General features: G+C 42.6%; 1 protein-coding gene across 19 annotated transcripts in view; it reads right to left on the bottom strand.

The window, feature by feature from the left end:
- The window catches only part of mbnl1 (muscleblind-like splicing regulator 1), a 331,023-nt gene that overhangs the window by 156,506 nt on the left and 149,733 nt on the right, over window positions 1-24,784 (bottom strand). For 17 of the 19 annotated variants that reach the window (XM_068042704.1, XM_068042707.1, XM_068042703.1 and 14 more), the window contains exon 3: window positions 11,831-12,892. The exons of 1 other annotated variant lie outside the window; for it this stretch is intronic. In XM_068042704.1, the coding sequence (XP_067898805.1) occupies window positions 11,831-12,004 (174 nt within the window). In that variant the 5' untranslated portion in view covers window positions 12,005-12,892. Of the gene's footprint in view, window positions 1-11,830; window positions 12,893-20,041; window positions 20,205-24,784 lie in introns of those variants that run through there. One more of the 19 variants, XM_068042714.1, reaches the window with a different exon arrangement.

The following is a 24,784-nucleotide window of genomic DNA, read 5'->3' as shown; positions in this document are numbered from 1 at the left end:
CCTCAGAGAAAACATTTCTCCTCATCTCTGTCCTAAAAGGGTGACCCCTAATTTGAAAGCAGTGCCCCCTCGTTCTGGACTCCCCCACAAGAGGAAATATCCTTTCCACATCCACCTTGTCAAGACCGTTCCGGATCTTATAAACTTCAATCAAGTCTCCCCTCTTTATCTTTCATTGGACAGGGCAGTTCCTGCATTTCCATGGAGTGGGGATTAAGTGAAGTTGACAGTCTTTGGTGTACAATCAACTAGGGTTGAACAGTGGACTAGATGGGCTGAAAGGTCTTTTCCCAAAATGTTACCAAATTTTATTTGATTATGTTCCTGTAAAGTGCCTTGGGACGTTTTATTATGTTAAAGGTGCAATATAAATGCAAGTTGTTGTTGACATGGCAAAATAATTAATTGGAGGAAAATGGTGCCCCCTAAAGCTCAGTTAATACATGTGCTACCCAATGGAGAAGTGACCCAGACTGACTAGGATGATCCCAATTTTGACGCCTGGTCTATGCTAAGTTATTTGATCTCAGCTGGGGCATGATTATGGACTCAGTAACAGGAGTCAGTGCTCCTGGGTTAGGGGACGATGCAGAGTGGGGTGGGAGGGGGAAGGGGAGGTGGTGAAACCAGCCAGGGTTACCTCTCCCGCTGGAAAGTGCGCAAGCATGGAGGTCAAGTTCAGCTTTGGTTTCTGAAACACCCCTTGCAGCTGGCCACTTGGGGAGCTGCTGGAGGGAGGCCTGTGGAACCAGGCCTCAGCAGCAGTCAGTACTGGTGAGGGGCTGGTGAGATCTACAGCCAATGGAAGCGAAAGCTCGCATGACATTCCTGACCTGCTACCATGATGAGAGACAATTATCTCTAATCCAGTTAATCACAAAAGGTGTCAGAGTTTTTAAATGATGTCTAATAAACAGCAAATAACTAAGAGAAGCAGAAATGTCCGATAAAAATGTTACCTTTAAGCGAAGCCGGCTTTACATTACCAAATTACTGATTGCATGGGAACACATTATAAAACCATTCTCTACTGTCTTCATTCCAGTTAACTGAATGCTTTTCATTGCAACTTCTTCTTAAGGAAATATCTTTGCCTGGATTGCATACTTTACCATATTTGCAGCTCAGCAATGCATGTACATCTGCTGTGAATCATTTCCAGAGGAGTTGCCATGTTGGGTATTTGGTGACTTTCCATCAGGGAAAAAAATGCACAAGCTCAAATTAGGATATCATATCAGTTCATAATCTTTCTAAAAATGCCAATTTTATAGCATTTCGACGTCTGCCTTCCGTCTTTGGAGGACCAACAAATTGAAAGGTAATGCAATCTTTTTTGAAAACATGTGCTTTTTGCACCATCTAAGCTCTTCAGATGAATGTTTCTGAAGAACGTTCACGTCTCAGCCATAACCATGTCATTGTTTTACTTACAGAAATGCAAGTTGTTGTTGTGTGCCACTGGTTGTCTAAGAGAGAAGATCAAACTGTTGGCTGGATTGGCATTGGGGCATTAAAACTGGCATCATTAATCCTTGATCACGAAGAGGATTTCTCTTTGAGATGAAACTCATAACCTTTCCCTCTTCTTTAAACAGTTGATTGAAATATCAATGCAAGTGTTTTATTATCTGTGAAATGAAGTAAACCTCCACATGATTTTTTTTGAAGTGTTTATCTTGCACTGCTGTCTTTAAGTTAGCCCATTCAAGAATGACGTTGCCAGATCCAATCTTGCACAGGTCAAGGGTCATACAACCAACGCATGTGACTGATTCAGATCATTCTGGCCAATCACAAATAGGAACATTTCTCCACCCGCATCATCCTTTGTTTTATTACAAATGAGCCCAAATTTTGGGTTGGTGGGTTGGTGGAATGTTGGAAGGACCAATGTGCATTGTCACAGCACTGCGGCATGCACATTGCTCTTGCTGAGTTCCTTATCTGGGCCGGATGTCTGTGGGTAGCTGCCAACCAGAGATTGGGAACTTCTCAACAAGGGTAGGGGATATTGAGGGGAGGGGCTATTGAAGGCAGAGCCATCACCGAGCCCAATGACCCATTCTTAGTTCAACAACAGCAACAACTTGTGGGAGAAGTGGTCCAAGTACATCCTGAGGGCAATTAAAGGGGAGCTGTTAAGTCCTCTAGCTCTTTCCATTAGGGTGAAGCCAGGTTATCAAACTCAGAAAAATTAGCAGCAAATTAATTGCATTTTTCTCTTAATTTATTTGAGGTGGGAAATTTGAATTGGAAAAGATCACATTTGATAGATTATCTTTATATATATGTATCTCAAAATCATGCAGTACTTCCCGGTTCCTTTGATGTACAATTTAGAGGTATGGCCCATTGCAGAGGAAGATACTAGTACTGGACAGTCACTCAGTTAAAAGAAGATCTCAGACTCTCTTTATCAAGTGAGCAAGCCAAATTTTTCACTCTCTGCCTTCTATTTTTTCACAGGACAGGATGGTTCCTCCATAGAGGCGGCAATCTGGGGAGATCGAGCAGTTGTGGGTTAAAAGGCCTTTTCCTGATATTTTGTATATATGTGAAAGAATAATCGAAAGAAGAGCAAGCCGTCACCGAGCCAATGTCCCAGTGGTTAGGTCAACAACTTGCATTTACAAAGCGCCTTTAAAATAGTAAAAAGTCTCAAGGAACTTCACATTACAGAAACTGCATCAGACGAAAACATTGGCACTAAGGCAAAGAGAGGAGACAATTAGGACAGGTGAACAAAAGCTTGGCCAAAGGGGGAGATTTTAAGGAATGTCTTAAGGGAGAAGAGAGAGAGAGGGGTGCAGAAGTTTAGGAAGAGAATTCCAGAGTGTTGGGACTAGGCAGCTGAAGGCACAGACACCAATGATGGAGGAAAGCAAATGGGGGGATGCATAAGAGGCCAGAAACAGAGCACTGCAGAGATCTCAAAAGGGTTTCAGGGCTGGAAGAGGTTACAGAGATTTCTTAACCTCTCTTTTGACCACAGCTGGTGCAACCTTGGGGAGACCAGAGACTGGGAAATAAAAAAAATGTAGTTTACTTTGACAGAAATATATGGAATAAATCAATAGCTCAATGGCCAATGCTACGTTTCCCCCATATTGCAATAGTCTTCTTTGTTGACAAAATGCCTGTGCATTTTGGTACTTTGTTCTACTTGACCTTTTATGTTACTCCAGCAGTTTTCACCTTTCATCTCCTTAAGGCACTGACTCATGTTGGGATAAAAAAAATTGTGGTCACTGGATGGTAATTTGGTATAGGAATTCTGGATGAAGTCATTAAGAATAGCTTTTACCCTTATAGTCATTAGCCAGCATGAGCTGGCTTCTGAAAGGGAGGAGCTGAGAAGGAGAAAGAAATAAAGATTGTTTAACCAAATCTTCAATGTGTAAAATATGTCATCATTACTGGCAATGTCAGACACAGGAAAAGCTTCTTGAGCCTGTTCTGCCATTCAATTAGATCATGCTGATTTGCATCTTTACTTGATCTACCCAAATAAGTTCTGTAACCCTTGATACCCTGGCCTAACAAAAGTCTACCAATTTCAGTTTTGAAATTTTCAATTGAGCTCCAGCATTAACAACTTTTTGGAGAGAATTTTCCAGATTTCCACTACCCTTTATGTAAAGGAGTGCATCCTGAATGACCTAGCTCAAATTTTAAGGTTATACCCCATTGTTTTGAACTCCCCTATTAGAGGAAAATTGTTTCTCACTATCAAGTTTGGGGCAGCTGCTACAAAGGCTCAATGGGGAAAGACCACTGTGTAAGGCCCCCCCACCCCCCTGCTACAGTATACCAGGGGGCTGGAACCCAAGTAAACCCCCTTGGCCTATATGTACCAGAAAGTGTTTGACATGGAATGTAAATGTACATTGTAAATATAACATGAAATGGCAAGTGTAGTGAGGCACCTCATGTACAGTATTGAAGGAAACTGATCTGTATTACACTTTACATAAAGTCAAATTTGAACGGTTAGTGTATTTTTTTTTACACAAATTTTATGAATAAAGTATATTTTTGGCAAGGAAATGGTTTCCTTCTATCTGCCCTATCAATTCCACTTAACAGATCACTCAATCGTCTATAGTCCTTGTGTAGCACCTCCACTGCAAGAGGTCCACAATGGGGCAGCGACAAGATCTGATGGGTGCAAGAGCTCATCAAGTGGCAATGATCATGCTTGGAAACAAAAAAAAGACTTGAATTTGGATTGTGTATTAAAATCTAACAACCCTCTGCCCACTATTTTATCAGAGCTGTTTAGCTCAAAACATGAGTTTTCAGAAACCTTGAGTTTGGTCAGAGAAAAAAAAAAATCCCACAGGTTAGCAGAGATTCCAGGGAAGGGAGTTGATTCAGTGGTCAGCTCAAGTGTGATAGTCTTGTCACTGGATCAACAATCACACAGATAGTTCAAATCCCACAAGTTGTGAAATTGCATTCAATAAATTTGGTGACTTTGAGCTTGCTCCAGGGGAAAAACAGTCATGAAAAAAACAGATTGTTGTGAAAACCCAGCTGCTTCACCAATGTCCTTGAGGGAACGGAGTTGTTATCCTTACCTGGTCTACATGTGAATCCAGTTCCACATTAATCTGAATACCCCACAGGACAATTAGGCAAATACTGTCTTGTCAGTATTACCCACATCTTGAGAACAAATTCAAGAGAAACTGATATAATTATAAATGGACCAGACTGATATCCCATGAGAAAAGGTATTGTGGGTTAGAGATCAATAATGACAAAGGTGTCATGAGGTTTTCACATAAAGTTCCTTTCTCCAGCGTGGGCAACAATGGTATTAAAATGGCATTCGAATATAAGATGTTCACATTCCACTGTGTTGCTTCAATGTTCTCTGTTCCTTTACATATGGGAGCAAGTGGCCCATGACAGAATTTTCCTGGATACTGGATGGAGTGGGCTTGATGGGCTTGAGTGGCCCATCTGTCTTTTCTCATCAAAAATTCCTTATGTTCCAATGTGCTTAGTCAGTCCATAAACACATTTGCCTCAGATTAAAAGCTTAGATCCCAACAGCCAACGGAACACTTTAACAGTTTTCATCCAAAACTCTGCCGTCTATATCCTAACTCTCATTCCCCTATTACCCCTGCGCTCACTGACCTACATTGACTCCGGATCCAGCAACACCTTGATTTTAAAATTCTCATTCTTGTTTTCAAAACCCTCCATGGCCTCACCCCTTCCCCCCCACCTCCCCCAATCTCTGTAACCTCCTTCAGCCCTACATCCCTCCATGATCTGTGCACTCCTCCAATACTGGCCCCTTGTGCATTTAATCACTCCAACATTGGAGGCTGTGTCTTCAGATGTCTAAAGCCCTAAACTCTAGAACCTCTCCTGACCAAAGCTTTCCACCTTTCTCCTCCTATAGGATGCTCCTTAAAGCCTACCTCATTGACCAAGCTTTTGGTCATCTGTCCTAATAGTTCCTTATGTGGGTCAGTGTCAGATTCTGTCTAACAATACTCCTGTAAAGTGCCTTTCACTACTTTAAAGGATCTATATAAATGCAAGTTGCTGTCAAGAAATAAGATTTAGAGATTTTAAATCAAACGTCTCCACACTGAAAAAATCTGAATTTCATTCCAGCGGATCATAATAAAGTTGAAAATGAAGGCACTGGCTCTGGAACTATTACTCTATTACTATTACTATTACTCTGGAACTATTACGCTATTACTATTACTCTGGAACTATTACTCTATTACTATTACTATTACTCTGGAACTATTACTCTATTCTCAGAAGTTGACAGTGAAAGCCAGGAATTTGATTAACTGCCTCTGTTAGGCTACTCATTTCCGACAATCATCCAGTCGTAACTTCCTGGCCTTGGCTGCCAGGAGAAGGCCTGTGTTTTCTGCCCAAGCTCTGTAGGCCATTTGAACAAATCTGCTTCTGATTACACTAAATGGAATGTTAAAAAAACATTCAGAAAGCCAGTGGAATAAAGACAAGCACTCATTTTAAAACATCACGGTTTCCAATTGAATGAATGCTCACCTCAAATTGTTGCAAATTCTATTTAGGGCATGAGACAGTTGATAGGTTGTCCTTCAATTTTGTTAAAAAAAAAACTATATATTTAACTGGAGCAATTGATAAAATAGAAGTGAGGAAACAAAAGCTTGGCTGACTGTTAGACCTCAAAGTGACTGCATACTAAATTTGTAAAATGTATTTCAAACATATTTTAATACATCGCAAGTGTCAAGGCAACTCATGGCCATCATTGAGGCAAAGACCCACAGCAAGTGATGGCTCTTGTCAGGTGTTAAACTGAGGCCATTTCTTGCCTTTTCATGGGGTTCAGATGGGTATTAAAGATCTATGGTTCTACTCAAAGTGAGCAGATTTCTTCTTGTGTCTCGACCAACATTCCTCTCTCGACCAACATTACTAAGAACAGGTATTTGTGCGATCTTGTATGATAAGTATGCAATTAGGCTCTCATATTAAGAAAGAAAAGCTTGCACTTATATCGTGCCTTTCACAACCTCAGGATGTCTCAAAGAGCTTTACAGCCAATGAACTCTAGATTCTGTTGTAAGGCAGGAAATGCAGGAGCCAATTTGCACGCAGCAAGCTCCCACAAACAGCAATGTGATAATAACCAGATCACCTGCTTTAGTAACATTGGCTGAGGGACAAATATCAGCCAGGACACCAGGAATAACTCCCCTGCTCTTCTTCTAACTACATCAATGGAAACTTTTATGCCCATGTCAGAGGGCAGATGGGGGCTTGGAAAGCTTTGAAAGATGGCACCTCTGACATTACCTCAACACTGCACTGAGCTGTCAACCTAGATTTTGTGCTTAAACCCCTGGAGTGGGACTTGAATCCACAACCATCTGATGTGGAGACAAGAACACTACCAACTGAGCTACAGCTCATATGACAAAACACCTCATAACAGTCTCTCCATTTCAAAGTAAGACTGTGTGCGTGAGGCATTTGGAGCCACTTCAATTGAGAAGCGTTCAATAAATACAAGTTCTTGCTTTTGCTATACCTCGATCCACAATGCAGCTAGAATCAGGAGGGGAAGAGAGAGAAACAATTACAAATAAAAGGTTAAGGCTTCACATTAGCACTTGCTTATCTACAAAGCAGGAGAAAAAAAATATAGAACCCTAGAATCTTACAGCACAGACAGAGGCCATTCGGCCCAGCCTGCCTGTACTAGCTCTTTGAAAGACCTATTCAATTAATCCTACTCTCCCTCACTTTGGCCATTGCCCTGCAATTTTCTATCCTTCAAAGTTTCAGCCTTTCAGCCAATTCCCTTTGCAAAATTACTATTGACTTTCAGGCAGTACATTCCAGGTCACAACATGATGCATCATAAAAAAAATGATCTCCCCTCTGGCTCCCTCGTCCTATAGTGGGCAAACGCTGTGGGGTTTATTAAGAGAAAAATATTGGCACCCAAAACAGGGAAATAAACTTGCTTAAAGGTAGGGAACAAAAAAAAAGTCCTCTTCCCACCGTCAATATAAATATTTTAAAAATAAATTTGTTTTTCAATGATTTACTATACACAGAAAATGTCAAGAAGGCATAGAAAATAGACCTGTATTTATTCAACACTCCTCTCTCATAATTCCCCCTCAAATCTCCACACACAATGAGGACTTGGAAATATAGTGACAGATCTATCTTCACACCTAATCCCTCCCAGAGAGTGACTCATTGGAAATACCAAAGACTGTCTGAGGTTCAATAAGTGCAAATATGTGGCAGTGGAATTTACAGACACAACATTGGAAGCTCTTGGATTCTGAACTGGCTCTGACCACGTGTCTTCTCTTGTATTATGTGGTATAAGAGGCTCCAGGAGGTGGCATATGTTGCCTCTATTTTATCAAATCAGCTATAGTTTTGCATGAAACATTTGCTCTTCCCCGGCTCCAAATATGCCATCCTACAACACTCTTGCTCCTCACACTGTCTCACGGAGTTGAAATCGAGACTCACCTCACCATTTGCTGCTCTGTCTCACCATCTTAAAACTCTGACTTTCCCTCACTTTCCTCCTTTCTTATAATCCACCAGCCTTTTATAACCTAATCATCAGTTCCTGATTCATCTCTACTTTGCTAACCTTTTGAAACTCAGAACTTGTACAGCCCTTAGGGTTGCTAACATTCCAGGATTCTCCTGGAGCATTCAGGAATTAAAGATGAATCTCTACGATACTGCTGGGAACCCTTCTGCATTGGTTATAAACTACTGGATAGAGGTGGGGGAGGGGTGGTGTGGGGGGTTGTGGCAAAGGCTACTAGGCTGGCAGTCAGGTGTTGTCCAATCAGGTAATAAAAAGATCATTTCCTTTCTAATCAGGATGGAAGGCACTACTTCAGGAAGATAAAGGTGTTGGGCGAACAACGGCAGGAGTGTGGGAGTGGGGTGATCATGCAATAAAACCTCAGGAATGTGCCCAACCAGAATTGGCAACTCTGCCTGCAGTAGGAGCTTAGGTCCATCATCTAGGCTTTGTGATTACAAGAAGGTAACCAAGGCGACACCTCATAAACCCTGAGCTTGTTAGTCGCTGAGATTTTTTTTTATTCTTTCACGGGATGTGGGCATCGCTGGCAAGGCCAGCATTTGTTGCCCATCCCTAATTGCCCTTGAACTGAGTAGCTTGCGAGGCCATTTCAGAGAGCAGTTGAGAGTCAATCACATTGCTGTGGGTCTGGAGTAGGCCAGACCCGTTAAGGACAGCAGATTTCCTTCCCTAAAGGACATTAGTGAATCAGATGGGTTTTTATAACAACTGATGATAGTAATGGTGTGATGTAACTGAGACTAGCTTTCAATTCCAGATTTTTACTAATTTATTGAACGTACTAATTAATTCAATTTAAATTCCACCAGCTGCCATGTTGGGACTTGAACCTGTGTTCTCAGGGCATTAGCCTGGGCCTCTGGATTACTACTTCAGTGACATTACCACTCCGCCACTGTAGGTAGATTTGTATATGTGTCAACAGGCAAGGCAATGATTTCCACCACTCATGAACAGCCGAGCCCCTAAACCCTTTGGAACCTAAGCCCGAATCCTTAGGCTCATGGAGACTATCCTGTACAGGGATCAAACATCAGCCCGAGTCCAAATACAGGCACGCTCACAACACTCCAACTATTAGTGTGAAGATATGATCACCACTATCTGGTTTCTCGAAAAAGAACATTTCATACTCAGCAAGGCAGTAGCAGCCCTTTACGATCTAAGAATTCCTAGCTTAATTCCATTGGAAACCTTAAGGCTCAGTGGACAGTGTGTACAGAGCAGAATCACAAGATGCATACAGATGAGGAAGGCCGCTTGGCTCATCCTAATCTACCTGTCTAGAAAAACGTTCCCCCCATCACAACGTGCAACTGTTTCTTGAATATTTTGGGTTGGATAATGGCGACAAAACCCAACAGTCATTCTTTTGTGCAAAGAATTTCCAGATATCAGTCCTAAATTTGCATCTTTAGACTGACACTCAAGCACAGTGCCGGGGCAGTGCTTCATTGCTGGAGGTACAATGTTAAACTGAGGCCTTGCCTGCCCTTTTCATATGGGCTGGATGGATATTAAAGATCCACTGGGACTATTTGAACTGTCCTGGTCCTACCATCAATGGATTACTTTGAAGTAGTGTACTGGATTTGTCTTTTTGTTCTTATATTCATCATCCATGAGGTTCTCTCTAAGTCACCTCCCTTCATGGTTGAATAGCCCAAGTTTCTCTAGTCCTTTTTACACAACTCAACAGAAGGCATTCTCGCTATCGAGCCTTTTCCACTACCATGACAGCTTCATCTTTTTGATCCATATTCCCTGGCTTTAACCCAATCAGGTAATGAAGAGATGTTCACTCTCCAGTTGGCATGGGAAGGTGGGGTGCTGTGAGGATGGATGTTCAGGTAACCAATGGCAGGAGTGTGCAGGTGGGCGAGGCCACTGGGGCAGGAGGTCATTTGATAAAACCTCCAGGAAAACGTCCAACCAGAGTTGGCAACTCTGCCTGCATTGTAAATGAGAAGCCCACAGAAGTGAATTGTAACCAAGGCAACATCTCTGGTCAGTGAGAAAAGGACTTGTAAGGGTGTCATACTCCTACTCAACATGTGAGTGTCTAATTTCCCTTTCAAACAGTTCCAGTGACTTTGCAAGTATCCTGTCCTGTGGTAGTGAATCCCACATTCTCACAACCCAATTGCATGAAGCAGCTCTTCCTGGAGTCACTTTTAACTACTTTAGATCCAACCATCTCATGCTCGCGATTGGTCTTGGTCGACTTAGTGGCAATGTCACTGGATGGTAATCCAGAGGCCCAGGCTAATACCCTGGGGACATGGGTTCAAATCCCACCAGGCAGCTGATGGAATTTAGATTCAATTAATTTAATTTGAAAAAATATGGAACTAAAATCTCGTCTCAGTATTGGTGCCATGAAACTATCAATTGTCTTAAAAACCCATCTGGTTCACTAATGTCCTTCAGGGAAGGAAATCTGCCGTTCCTACCTCATCTGTCCTGCATGTGACTCCAGACCCACAGCAATGTGGTTGACTTTTAATTGCCCTCTGAAATGGCCGAGCAAGGCCATTCAGTTCAAGGGCAATTCGGGATGGGCAACAAATGCTGGCCTTGTAAGTGACGCACACATTCCATGAAAGAATAAAAAAAATTATCCAAACAAGTACGATCAGGACATCTTTTGTACGCATGCAGTCACACTACTGCATGGTGTTAATGAGAAATTAGAAATTAGCGGAATTGTTTTTATTTGGGGAGAGTGAAGAGAGCGACTCTGTCTCGGTCACATTAACTTCACATGTAACAATCATGCCTTTGTGTCTTGGGTTTGTAAGCAAATGAAGAATGGCTAGCAGTGAAGAGGTGCCTGCCAGGTCACATGACCATAATCCTTCAGTACAGGCCTCAAAAATGGCTGAGCCTTGTTACATTTCAACACCTACTTTGAATATGGTGCAGGTTTGGTTGAATCCTTTTGACTCCTGTATTATCTGAAAAGTATATTTTATTCCGGTCCTTCTCGGCCTGGGTAACAGACTGGACCTTAGCCAATCTATGGCTGAACAGTTGAAAGGGGGTCATGCCATTTTGTTGTGGGATCCCCTCACAAAGTATTTGGTCCGCTACGCTAGAAGGGCTAAAAATAGACAGCAAATTACACAGGCTATATTCATTGCCATGCTTCAGCTCTGAGACACATTGACTACCACCATTCTTCTCAGTAGACAGCTCTGGCTGGCACCAACCACGCATACAAACCTCTTGACAACGGTCTTTGGAAATTGGACGTGGGGCTTAGATGTTACAGTATAGGAAACAAAAAATCATTGCCCATAGACCAGAAAATTATTCACAAACATCATTCACTTTTTTAAGGAAATAAAGGACACGACACCCTTCAATTAATACATACACTGAAGTAAGCAGCATTGACATCTGGTTAACTTATAAGCTGCTTTTTCGCCCCCTTCAATCATTGCATGACATCAATGTGAAAACCTAACTTCGTAAAGCATAACATAAACAGTGACTCATGTGGAGCAGGATCAACACTTCGTTGTAAAGCTGATTTTGTTCTTCTTTAACCATTTAGAACACTCGGAGGGCGCTGCACTTCACCATCATCACGTGCACAGCATGTGAAGCAGTGCACACAAAACAGAATTTCTGTCCATCGATTGACAGTAAAATACATGCGCGCACAAATCAACGAGGCATTTATATCATTTCTGTACTTACTTTCAGTGAATCAAAGCAGGCGATTACACGTCCATTTTCAACTTGGCAACTTTTGGAAGGATGTGCAAATTTACATTCCGTATCTGGTCGTGAGCAAGTCCCTCTTTGAAATTCTCTGCACACTTCCAATGTCAGCCATTTTGTGTCCCGTATCTGTGCCACACTAACGGCCATGTTTTTGAGTTATCAGGCAGGTGAGATATTCCGGAACAGGTAGATTGCGATGCGATGAAGGTCGGTTAAAAAAAACTCGCCGATTTTTGGGGGGGAAAAGGCTTTTTCGACAGAAAGATCACCAGGAGGAAGTTTCCTTTCAGAGAAAACTCCTGGCATTAGATTGGCGAGGATTTTTTAAAAAACAAAATTCTGAAATAAAAAGGCTTTCTTCTTTTTATTTTTGTTTAAAAGCAACAGTGTTATCACCGGCGAGGAGCTGTACGTCAGACCCAGGACAAGCTTTGTACTCTCAGTGACCCATTCCGTGTTGCCAATGAAAAGCCCGTTTTGAAGCCTGGAAATGGGGCAATCCCTTTGCTGACAATGACTATCCCAGTTGCTTCCAGTATAATTATTCAAAAGGCAATATCCAGCCAGACGATTTGACAAAGTTTCAGTGTTGTGTAATCAATATCGATCAAGTCTGACCAGCTGATTGCAGCAATTTAAAGTGATCAGCTTTTCCTTTTTTTTGAGTGTTTTACTTCCCTTGATTGTTTCAGGCAAAAGGTAATCTTTTCAGCAGAGTTGATTTTTTTTTTGTTATAGTATAATTCTTTGTTTGTTACAATAAAATAGCAAGAGAGCAATGCCAGGCTGATATACTGCGAAAAGTTCTTTCTCTCTCTCCCTCTCTCTCTCTCTTTCAGATCTAGGTGGGAATGAAGGGGAGGGGGGTGCAAGGGGAAAAGGAGGAGGGGGGCGGGCGATTGTACTAAAGCCGGAGGGGTTGGATGTGCAGTTGTTGCAGTCTAGCTGGTAGCAAGCAAGGCAAAAAAGCAGAGACTGCTCTAGAAGCTGTTCCAAGCAGCAGAGACTCCAGGAAAGGCACTTCTCAGTACCAACCTGTAGGAGAAACAGATACATCAACATTTTACCAACCAATATTTGACTCCCATCCCATAAAAAACAAAAAAAACGAAATGAACAGGAAATTAAAATAAACCTTCCTGCGTCAAGCTGGAAGTAACATGCAAAGGCAACAGTCTACCTGCGTATAACAAAATACTTACAGTGCAGCATAATGCAGCCAGCCATTGTACATTATATAAAAAAAAGGGGCTGTTTCTCCCCTTGTGAAGCAATGCATGACAGCGAGACAACCAATCAACAAGAGTGTTGCAGCAATATACTGGGCAGGAAGCCAAAAGTGTCAGCTGTCTCGTGAAAGGTCGCGCCTGTCAGACATTCACTGCTATGCTATAAGCACAGAAAATGCCCATCAGATGCGACTAATTCCGCTGCGTGAAGTCAAACCATGTGCTTATTTTGTTTGGCGTCTCAGATATTTACCCAACATGCAATTAGTGGATTAATCCAGGTTAGCTTATCACCAGCTTCCAGCAAGAGCCAAAGCACCTGCAGAACCTCACACGCACATACACGCAAACATGCACACACACATACACACTTTCACATGCTTTCACAGTCACACGCACGTGCACACTCACATGCTTACACACACACAGACACACACGCGCTTACCTGCACAAAGACACCCTCACACATGCTTGCACGCTCACTAACACAGGTGGGCACTCACGCAAACACGCACTCACAAGCAAATGCGCAAGAGTCAAGCATAATCCCGCAGACTCTGGAGTTAACTTGGCATCGCCTGAGGCACAGGCTCAGTACAGTTTTCACTGTCAGGAACAAACAGGAGAGAAAGAGAAGGGGGTTGCTGTGAATGGTACGTTCTCGCCTCCCTTTCCCCACCCGCAGCCCCCACTCCCTGAAATCAAAGGAGGTACCAACTCGCGTCACTGCTCCGGGGCGGTGCATCAAGTTATAAAACTATTTCATTCAGCCGGCGGCTACTTTCTCAGTATATCACAGCCAAGTCAGATATTAACAAAAGCTGCCTTTATGGTGACCTTTCTTTTTTCCACAGTCAAGGTCCGTGTTAAACGGGGAACAGAGGACTCACAGTGCTGCCTGAATGCCCAGCAGACCAAGCACTGCCAAGGTAAAATGCTATTCCATTACACCAGCATTAAATATTAAGCAAGGCAATTTGATTTTAGCAAGACTGTGTGTTTTTGAACTTCTTGCTGGCTCCACCCGTCCCTTAAACCTCCACCCGCCAGCTTACCCCCCACCCCGGTTCTGTAGGTGATGGCATCAGTTGAAGGCATGCTGGGATTAGATCTATACATGTCATCAACCATGCATCCATTGAGCATCCTAGCTAGCCATGAATCAATGCTGTGAATGCTTCCTCTTTTCCCCATTAATTTATCCAATAACAGTTGGGGTTGCACACTGAAGTTAGAATTGCTTTCAGCTGCAACAAGGTGCAATTCTCTCCCCTCCATCACACCGATATCTCGCCTTCTTTTCCAGAGAAATTCCTGCTTTTTCTTATCCGCCCCAATTCCATCCTCTCCCTCTTCTCCAAGTGCTGGCCAATGCCATGGATGGGTTATATAGGCACCTGGCAGCCTTGCTGCAAAAGGCTCATTCGTCACGTGAAAGTCTAGGCAGTGAAAGTCAACAAGCAATTTGACCATGGAGGGCGTCACACCCGAGCTCAAACATGTCCTCATCCGATGTCCGTGTGCACACGCACTCTCCCGCAAGGGTAACGGGTCAGTGGACAGCAATCGAGAGTTCATAACCCTGGCTGTTTGTGCTGGGTCAAGGAGGGAGGACCAAACAGATGATTGGAGCTCAGTATTTTAGCAGAGTAATGCTTCTCAGGCACTAAACATTTATAAACATTATCGCACAGCCAGACTCCAATTACACCCCTGAAATGAACTGAAATAAAAACACTACATCTCGACTGATGAGCAACATCAACACTCCCATGTGGCCAGGAATAGACTGTAATCATTCCAAGTTGGTACTTATCTAGGGACCTGTAAAGTTCCTTTGCAAGATCATCGCAGCAATTAGAATAGAGTTCAAAATTATTCCGGATCTTTCAATTGCTACAATAAGCACCATATTGTCTAACCTCTGGCTGTATTGCTGAGCTCCAGCCTGCATTTAGCAGGTTAAAGCCAGGACTGTTTTACTGGGGCTAAGGAAGAGGATTTCCTAAATATAAGGAAAAAAAGATGCAACAATTAGTCCATTCAATATCCTTGCCAGATATGGTGCAGTCTATACATGCCTCATCACTACACTTTTCCCACTGTCCCTCAACCATGCCGCCAATGAACAGTCCATTTGCTTTCCGATTGGCCATGCGGAAGGCTATGCTGAGCAGCCAATGGTGGGAGTGTGCGGGCGGGATGGTTGGAGGCAGGGGGGTCATGTGACCACAGCTCCAGGAATACACTCTTACAGAGCTGGCAACACCATATAGACTGGTGACAAGAAAGGTCCATTTGTCACGGGCCTACCTGGTTGCCGTCAGCCTTACTGCTGCTAGTTAAACCCGCTGCTGCAAGTGCATGCGGGATATCAGTGGCATAGTAAGTAAATCAATTCAAGATCTCATGCCTCTCTCCCAAGACTGAACCTAAATTGCAACAGAAGGCCCTCCTTCACTGCCGCAGTTATATCTCAGTCTATAAATCTGCCACAGTTAATGGAAAACTGAATTAAACACTAGGAGCTCAGATCCCAATTAAAAACACCAATATCATCAGTCCATGAAAGATAAAGACACACACGCAGATAGATACGCAAAGAGCGTATTTGAAAGGTAATTTGAATAATATATAGTGCCATTTAGCAGACAATGAGACCACTTTAAACCACAAATGGAATATGGCAAATGGTGAATTTTGGGAGTCATTTTCACCTCATCGACCCATCAGACAACAGAGGGATTGGGTGCAACACTGGTTTTACACCCTCACTTGATTTTAGTCTTAATTGAAACTCCAGCGGAGTACCGAGGGACAGCTGCACTGTCAGGGATGTCGTCTTTCAGGTGAGGTGTTAAACTGAGGCCCTGTCTGCTTTCTCAGGTGGACGTAAAAGATCCAATATCACTATTTCACACCTGGCCAATATTTATCCTTCATTCAACATCATTAAAAAAAAGACTATCTGGTCATTATCATACTCTGTTTGTGCGAGCTTGCTGTGTGCAAATCGGCTGCAGTGTTTCCTACTTCACAATAGTGACTATATTGTCAAAAAGTACTTCATTGGCTGTAAAGCACTTTGGAGATGTCAGAAAATACATTATGTAATTCTAAGTCTTTCTTATCCTTTGAAAGCAAGGGAAAGTAACATTGAGCCAGCGGAGGAAAACCAGGGCTCCACCTAATCCTACAGCAGTCCTGCTCGGTGAGCAAAGTTAACATCTCCCTCATTATGTTTTTGCACGACTCTGAAGATAGCTGGTGAGAGGGAATGGATGGAGGATTTGTTCTCAGTTGCTCTCTCTCTCTCTCTCTCCTGCCCCGCCACTCCCTCTGCGACAGCAGAGACTGAGCCAGTGCTCACCATGTCAAATAAATAGATGTAGGTTGGAGCTGAAATTTAATCTTCTGTTGCTTCATTCTGTGTGCCTGCTCTCTGTCAGATTTCTCCCTGCAATACATTTCTCTAAAGCTTGATTAAAGATTTATTTTTAAATATTATTCCCATTCACGATGACACATGTATGACTCCAACCCTTCCCCGCACCCCCCCAACCGCCTTTCTTCCATCCTCTCCTGAAAAGATCTGCGTCGCATTACAATGTGGCTCCATGAATGTTGGGCCCACCCACCCCACCCACCCTCCCTGCGCAGATGGTCATTCCTTAAGTGGCAGTTAAGCTTCAACAGGCTGTTTGGTCATGGGGCGCATCATAGTCGAGGTTGATCCTTGTCCCCAAACAAACACCTGCTTAACTTCCACTTTCAGAGACCTTGAAATAACATCAGGTCTCCAGCACAGAAAAAGGCCATTCAGCCCAACTGGTCTATCCTGCCATTTAGGCTCCTTATTATTCTCCTTCCACTCCTCTGCAACTCATCCTATCAGCACATGCTTCTATTCTTTTCTCCCACATGTACTTATTTAGCTTCCCCTTAACTACATCTATGCTACTCACCTCAACTATTCATTGTGGCAGCAAGTTCCATATTTTCACCACTGTCTGGATAAAGAAGTTCCTCCTGAATGGCCAAATGAATTTATTAGTGATTGTTGTACAGTTATGAGCTCTGGTTTTGTACTCCCCACAAGTGGAAGTATAAAGCTGTGGTGTAACATATCATGAATTTGGTTCAAATTTCTTTATCCAGTACAGTCTTAGAGGAGACGTCAGCCATTTGCAGCTAACAAAACGTTGGCCTTTATGTCAAGCAGGCTGGAATACAAAGGGGAGGAAGTTATGCTTCAGTTGTACAGAGCCTTGGTCAGACCCCATCTAGAGTACTGCATTCAGTTCTGGGCACCACACCTTGGGAAGGATACACTGGTCTTGGTAAGGGATGCAGTGCAGATTCACCTGAATAACACCAGGGCTCAGAGGGTAAAATCATGAGAATAGGTTGTATAAACCTGGCTTCTACTCCTTTGAATATGGAAGATTGAGGGGTAATTTGATTGGGGCGTTCCAAATGTTAAATGGATTCGATAGAGTGAATACAGAGAAAATATTTCCTCTGGTGGGAGAATCAAGAACAAGCAACCACAATTTTAAACTTAGAGAAATCTGGAACTCTGTCCCCAAAGGACTACAGATGTTGGAACAATTGGAGCTATCAAGACTGAAACTGACAGATGTTTGTTATAGTCATTTGGTAGTACAGAACTTGAGAATTGCTGAAAAGAGAGACATGTTGTCAAAGCTTTTCGTCGTGCACTCATCAGGACAATCCACAAGAATAACCAATGTAAGGGAAAACAACAACTTATACTGCATGAGAAGAGAGTGCTGATTGGTTGGCAAGTGAACTTTGGTCGAGGCATTGTCATGGAGAATACACCAATTTGCAGACAGAAAGAACATGTACACACATTGTGCCTGTTTCAGCTAAACACAATAAGTGACAGCCATTCACTGGTTCATTCCTCAGGGCAATGCCTTGACCAATCAGAGTCAAGCTGCCTGATTTAAATTTCAAATAAAGCTTGTCAGTTAACTGTCAGTCACCATAAACTGGTGCATTCTCCATGGCAACACCTCTACCATTCAGAGTTCACTGGCCACCCAATCAGCACTCTCTTCTTATACAGTTTAAGTTGTTGTTTTCCCTTTCATTGGCTTTTCTTGGATATTATCCTGATGAATGGAAGATGTTTGTTAGGTGAGGCAGTCAAGGAATAGGAGGCAATGGCGGGGAAGCAGAGTTGAGGTACAGATAAACTGCAATCTAATTAAATGGCGGAGGAGGCTTAAAGGGGCTGAATGGCCTTCTCCTGTTCCTACATGGGATAGTGCCTCCATTAAAATGGCTGCTGAAGGAATTAGACAGGAATGTGTTCAATGTTTACCTGCTACCAGCCGACAGCATAATTTCAAGGCCTATAGCCTAATTGAATCTGAATTATTCTAAACATCACACCCTTGTGTACACATGCCTTGCTCTCACAATCACTTCCCAGGAGTAAGATAGCAACATACGCAGCATTGCTAAAGGATGGAACCAGTCGGGCAAACTGCACGTTAAGGCATTTTGTGCCTTTTCTTAACATGTTGAATAAAATTAAGAAGGAAAATAAAAATAAATAGTCTCGATCTGTTTGTCACTGTGCCGATTGCAGCCAAACAATTTCCATCTTTAAGTCACACAGTCCTTCCACTCCCCAGTGCTGGTATTGTGAAATGCACTTACTCAGCAATCAATGTCAATTCAGCTCTAGTTTTAAGATTAAGAACATGCATAAGAATATAAGAAACAGGAGAAGGAGTAGACCATATGGCACCTCGAGACTCCTCCATTATTCGATAAGATCGTAGCTAATCGTCCACTTTCCTCCCTATCCCCATACCCTTCGGTTCCCTTAGAGCAGCTTTTGTTTTACTGAGAGCACAGCACCTTTAATAAAAGAACGGATGGTTAAGAGGGAATAATTTAATATTAGCCTTCAGCAGATATTCATTAACAACTGGAGTTTTATGGTTATGATGTCATCTTGACCCTTTGCTTGAATCCAAGCTTATTTTCTCACTCTCAACCTCCCAGAATTATCTAATTTTCAGAGTCTGGATAAATAAAAACCCTTCACTCTGTTGTAAACTTTAAGAGGGCAACTGCTTTGATTCAGGTCCGAAACTCATGACCTCCACCACCTAGAAGGACGAGCAGTATGTGCATGGGAACACCACCACCTCTAAGTTTTCCTCCAAGTCACACACCATCCTGACTTGGATGTATATCAGCTGGGTCTAAATCCTGAAACTCCTTACCTAATGGCACTGTGGGAAGTACCTTCATCAGAGACTGCAGTGGTCTAACAAGAAGGTTTACCACCACCATCTTAAGGGTAAGTAAGGAAGGGCAATAAATGCCAGCCTTGCCAGCAAATGCTCATATCTCCAGAATGAAGAAGAACGATAATATGAGGGGCATCTTTATAACAAGCAGAAGCTTTCATATATAGTTTAATGTAAAATGATTGAGTCACCTGATGACTAGGTTGGTAAGCTGCCTTCTGCATACAGTTACACTTAGCAATGCTGAGTTAATAGTTCATAGCCTGAGTGGCTGTAAGAGCATTCCAGTTAGCTTTAGTCCATGTGCCAGGAAGAGACAAAAATACTCTCAGTGTTCCTACTCCTGTTTACTATCCAATTACTTCTCATAGAATCTTACAGCACAGAAGGAGGCCATTTGGCCCATCATTTCTGTGGCAGCTGTTTACTGGAGCACTGCTAGAAAACTGGCTATTAAAAAGTATATAAATAATTTGAGACATGAAATGTGGCAAGTGTAGTGTGCTTGGGAGACAAAAGGTGACTATGGCCCCCAAAGCTTTCCTGCACTAGGATTTTCCTCACTGGGATTGCTATAGATTAACTGATAGAGATTGACTGTTATGATTAGTCAACTTCATTGTCATTGTATCATGAAGATGGTAGAAGACTAGCCCAACCTTTTTGTCTAGCAATTCCTATGTTCCTAAGTGCGAAGTGGACAACCAGTGCAGTGCCGGGATGGCCAAGCTGTCATTCACTCTTCAGATTCACACCTGAAGAACGGCTCCTTGGGTTAGACACCAAAAGACGGCCAACATCTATGGAAACTTGTTCAAACATCGATCATCTTTCAGCGGAAAAAGCTGGAGTGGAATAAAAATATTGTGATCATTGTCCCCCTGTCCTTACTCCACTGATTAGACTATATGGTGTCAAATTGAATAGGTATAAAGTGTTAACCATAGCTCAGTGGGTAGCAGTCTCACCTCTGAGTCAAAATGTTATGGGTTCAAGTCCCACTCCAGACACATGGGCACATAACCCAGGCTGACATTCCAGGGTGGTACTGAGGCAGTGCTGTACTGCTGGAAGTGCTGTCTCTCAAATGAACTTTCCTCCAAGTCACACACCAGCCTGACTTGGATGTATATCAGCTATTCCTTCATCGTTGCTGGGTCTAAATCCTGAAAGTCCCTACCTAATGGCACTGTGGGAAGTATCCTCACCACAGAGACTGCAGTGGTTCAACAAGAAGGCTTGCCACTGCCATCTCAAGGGTAACTAGGGAAGGGCAATAAATACCAGCCTTGTCAGCAATGCTCATATCCCCATCTCATCTCAGATGAGATGCTAAACTGAGGCCCTGTCTACCTTCTCAGATGAACGTAAAAGATCCCGTGGCACTATTTCAAAGAAGAGCTGGGTAGTCCTCCCTTGTATCCTGGCCTGTATTTATCCCTCAACCAACATCATTAAACAAGAAATTATCTGATTGAGATGTGGACATGTAGGAGGACGTTCTGCATATACTACACAGACAGAAAGACTAATGAGGAAGTTCTGGAAATGGCTGGAGAAAAGAGAAAATAACGTCAAAGAGAGAAAGATATAATATTTCGGTCACATCGTTAGAGCAGAAGGTAGACAATTATTGGACGGTAAGTAGAGAAGAAAATGGATGACGGATATATGGGCCTGGATGTGAAAAGTGTAAGGACAGCAACGGACAGACAGAGGTGGAGATCCATGGCTATTAACCTTCTGGGAAGAAGTGACACCAACGAATGAACAAATCTGATGGTTTATCACATTGCTGTTTGTGGGAGCTTGCTGTGTGCAAATTGGCTCCTGCATTTCCTACTTTACAACAGTGACTACACTTCAATACTTCATTGGCTGCGAAAGGCGCTTTCTAAATGCAAGTCCTTTCTTTGCAATAGAAGTGAAGGACACAAGCTACTCCTGCTGTGGCATACAACTAGCTCATAAGATTTCCCAGTGAATAGCAGCACAATTCTACGCATTGCTATATTTCTCTTCACACAGGATTATTGCTAATAACTGGAACAACCATCATCACCAGGTCTGTGGACAGTAAGACATAAACTGTTATTTCTGCTGCCCTTGAAGAATTGCCCATTCTTAACTCATGACCACAGGCAGTAAGTGATTGTTGAACTCTGCAAACTTGTTCAGCAATCCATCTGAAAACAATTTTTTTTTAATGCTCATCCCACAACAATGGCCTGTATTCAAGTCTAACCAGACTCACAACCTATAATCTTGAGTAGACTGGACAACCCTACAGGTTCCAAGCAGTGCTAGTCAAAGAAAGAATCATCTGCAGTTGGGGAAACGAATAGCTCACAAGAATCAGGTTTTATTCAATGCCTTTGGTTTAAAATTCTTGTCTGTGCGTTAAATCCCTCAATGGCCCTCGTGCCTCCCTACCTCTGTAACCTCCTCCAGTCATACAACCCTTTGAGCTCTCCGCACTCCTCCAAGTCTGGCCTCTTGTGCATGTTCCACCTCCTTCCCCCATTGGCACTGGCCCTACAGCTGCCAAGGCCTTAAGCTCTGAAATTTCCTCCCTAAACCTCGTGCTGTCTTCCTTAAGGCCTATCTTTTTCACAAAGCTTTTAGTCACTTCTCCTAATATCTCCTTCTTTGGCTTAGTACCCATAAAGGTCTGATAATGCTCCTGAGAGGCATGTTGGGGCACTTTTCTGCATTAAAGAAGCTATAAATGCAAGTTGTTACCATTTTCACAACGCTAAAATGCTTTTTCAGTCAGAAGTCTGTCCTTTCATTTTTCACAAAAGCACTCGGAAAAGTTTTCTACACTCATTTTACAGATAATTTCCTTTTAAAGTGCCATTTCAAAACAGTAATTCTAGTATCGATGTCATTCAGAATTTCTCTCCAAAGCTCCTGTAACAGTTCAATAAAGCAAGCTAAGGTAGTCAGCTGTACAGAGCTGAAAGGTGTTAAGTTCAAACACTTGGTTTTGTGCTTCATTAGTCATTGGGAGCAGGCTGTGTGGCAGGCATTACTAAAGTAGGCCTCAGTATCCCTACATTACAAACTGGGAGCATGGCTTTAGCTAATGATTGCTGTAGCACTGGCGCTGCAATGGTATATGTAATATTGGGTAACAATTAGAATTGCCAACCTCCAAGAATTAAAGATTAATCTCCACTGCACTGCTACGAGCAAGCCAAGAGAAAAAAAAACATGGGGAATTTAAAAAATTGTGGATGTTTTTCATTTTCTTTGAAGACTTTCATTTATTAGTTATGTTGAAATTTCCAAGAATACATTCGACCAGAAGTGGCAGCCCTAGATAAAGATAGATAAGGACAAGAAACAGGTACAGCTATGATGGGCCTTCAGTTAAATGTTCTCCGCTCACGCATGGACAATAGACAACTGGACAAGGCCTTGGGAGAGCTGCCAGAAGCTGTAGAAGATGACTCAGCACAGGGCATCATCCTCAGGAGGAAGGGGGGAGAAAGTTAAGGAGAGGTGGAGACGGAGATAGCAGTCATCATGCATTTTCCTCTCACTGAGAAGATTGCAGAACTACAACTGATTGGTCTGTAAACAAGTTGCACAGACAATCTCTACACTGGGCTTGCCTCTGATTTTTGGCATGGGGCAAAGCACATGCAGTGTGAGTATGATATGAATGAGCTTGCTAGAAGTCCAGTGTCTCTTAATATCAACTGCGTCTGCACCAAGGTTGCATGCAGCCAGCGATATTCCAACATATACTGTCTTAAAAATCCTCCACTCCAGATATACTGAAAAATGTAATTCACTTGTAAAGGCTTCAAGCCAAAATCCTGATAGCATTGGTTCATCCTATGTCTTTCCGATGAGACGATGAGTTCAATAGAGGTCCTGTCTGCCATCTTAGTTCGACGCAAAATATCCCATGACACTAACTTGCAGAAGAGGATGGGAGTTCTTCCTGCTGTCCTGGCCAATATTTATCCCTTAACCAATATCACTAAAAGATAGGTCATCTGGTCATCATCACATTCCTGTTAGAGGGACCTTGCTATGTGAATACTGGCTGCTGCATTTCCTACATCCCAACAGTAACCAAATGTCAAAAAGTCCTTCATTGGCTGTAAAGCGTTTGGGATGTGCTGAGGTTGTGAAAGACGATATGTAAATGCCAGTTCTTTCTTATACTTTCTGATTGTCAGATTGATCTATCTCTGCTAACTGCTTAACGACAGTGACATTTCTAAGCGAGTTAGTCCTGGTTCAGTTCCAGTCTGATCAGCTGACACTGCCACAATAGCACACTCATGTCCGCAGAGCAGACAGGGCCTACAAGGGGCTGACTCTCACCGGAATGTCATACTCTTTTAATATTATTCTCCAATGCTTCATCAATTCTCACCTGTGCCTGTGAGGTGATATTACCAATTACAGTCCCAGTTACTGAACCATCCAGTTACTGACATAACCTGTTTAATCTGACATAACTGAACCTGTTTAATGTGATGCAGCTCTAAAATTCTGGTTGGCCTCCCCTGTTTTTTTAGATCTACTTAGTTGAATTATATTTGCATGAGCTGCTTATTTTGCATGAGATTTTGTTCCTAAGACTGATGCTTACGGTTCTACCTGTATAATAAATTGCCCTTAGGCCTACTGATCAGGTTTACGAAATGTTTTGATACAGGAACTTGAACTGTACTGTATGCTGAGCAACGACACTTACCATCCTGTGCACTGTACTATACAGCAGTGAAGCCCCAACACTCACCCTCAACTGTACCCTATAACAGAAGTTCATCTTCTAATATACCTAACTGAACTAACGTCAGAATTCTATGTCATGAAGTCTGCATTGCGCTGTGCAGCAAACCAACACACTTACAACATGTAAACTATCTTAGGAACATAGGAACACAGCAACAGGAGTAGGCTTTTTACCCTCTCAACCCTGTTCCTCCATTCAATGAGATCATGTCTGATCTGCAACCTAACTCCATATACACGCATATCCTTAATACTTTTGGTTAACAAAAGTCTCATCAATTTGACAACAATCTACCAATCTTCCCAGTGAACCTCCACAAGTAATATTCCCTGCACTGCACAGTACCTAAACCAAATGCAACCACAGTAGTATAAATGCATTGCACAGAAGCTCAACCTGTTGTGAGCCCTATACTGTACATTGCATTCAATCATCAGAAGGCCTGCCAGTAGTCTACTTTGTAGCACTACGAGTTGGTAAGAAACAAGCTGCCACTTCATGCAAAATTCCATTCTAAAGAAAGGTGATAATTTCATGAAAGTAAATTTTCATAGAATCACAACATCTCAGAATTGTCACTATTAGACAGTAGCAAGTGAGAGAGGTGGACCCAGAGAGACCCAATTGAGTTTTGGTGGCC

The sequence above is a fragment of the Heterodontus francisci genome, chromosome 11, assembly GCF_036365525.1.
Source record: "Heterodontus francisci isolate sHetFra1 chromosome 11, sHetFra1.hap1, whole genome shotgun sequence".
Classification (NCBI taxonomy): domain Eukaryota; kingdom Metazoa; phylum Chordata; class Chondrichthyes; order Heterodontiformes; family Heterodontidae; genus Heterodontus; species Heterodontus francisci.
The sequence above is the reverse complement of the archived record's forward strand: the minus strand, read 5'-3'. Positions and strand labels throughout refer to the sequence as shown.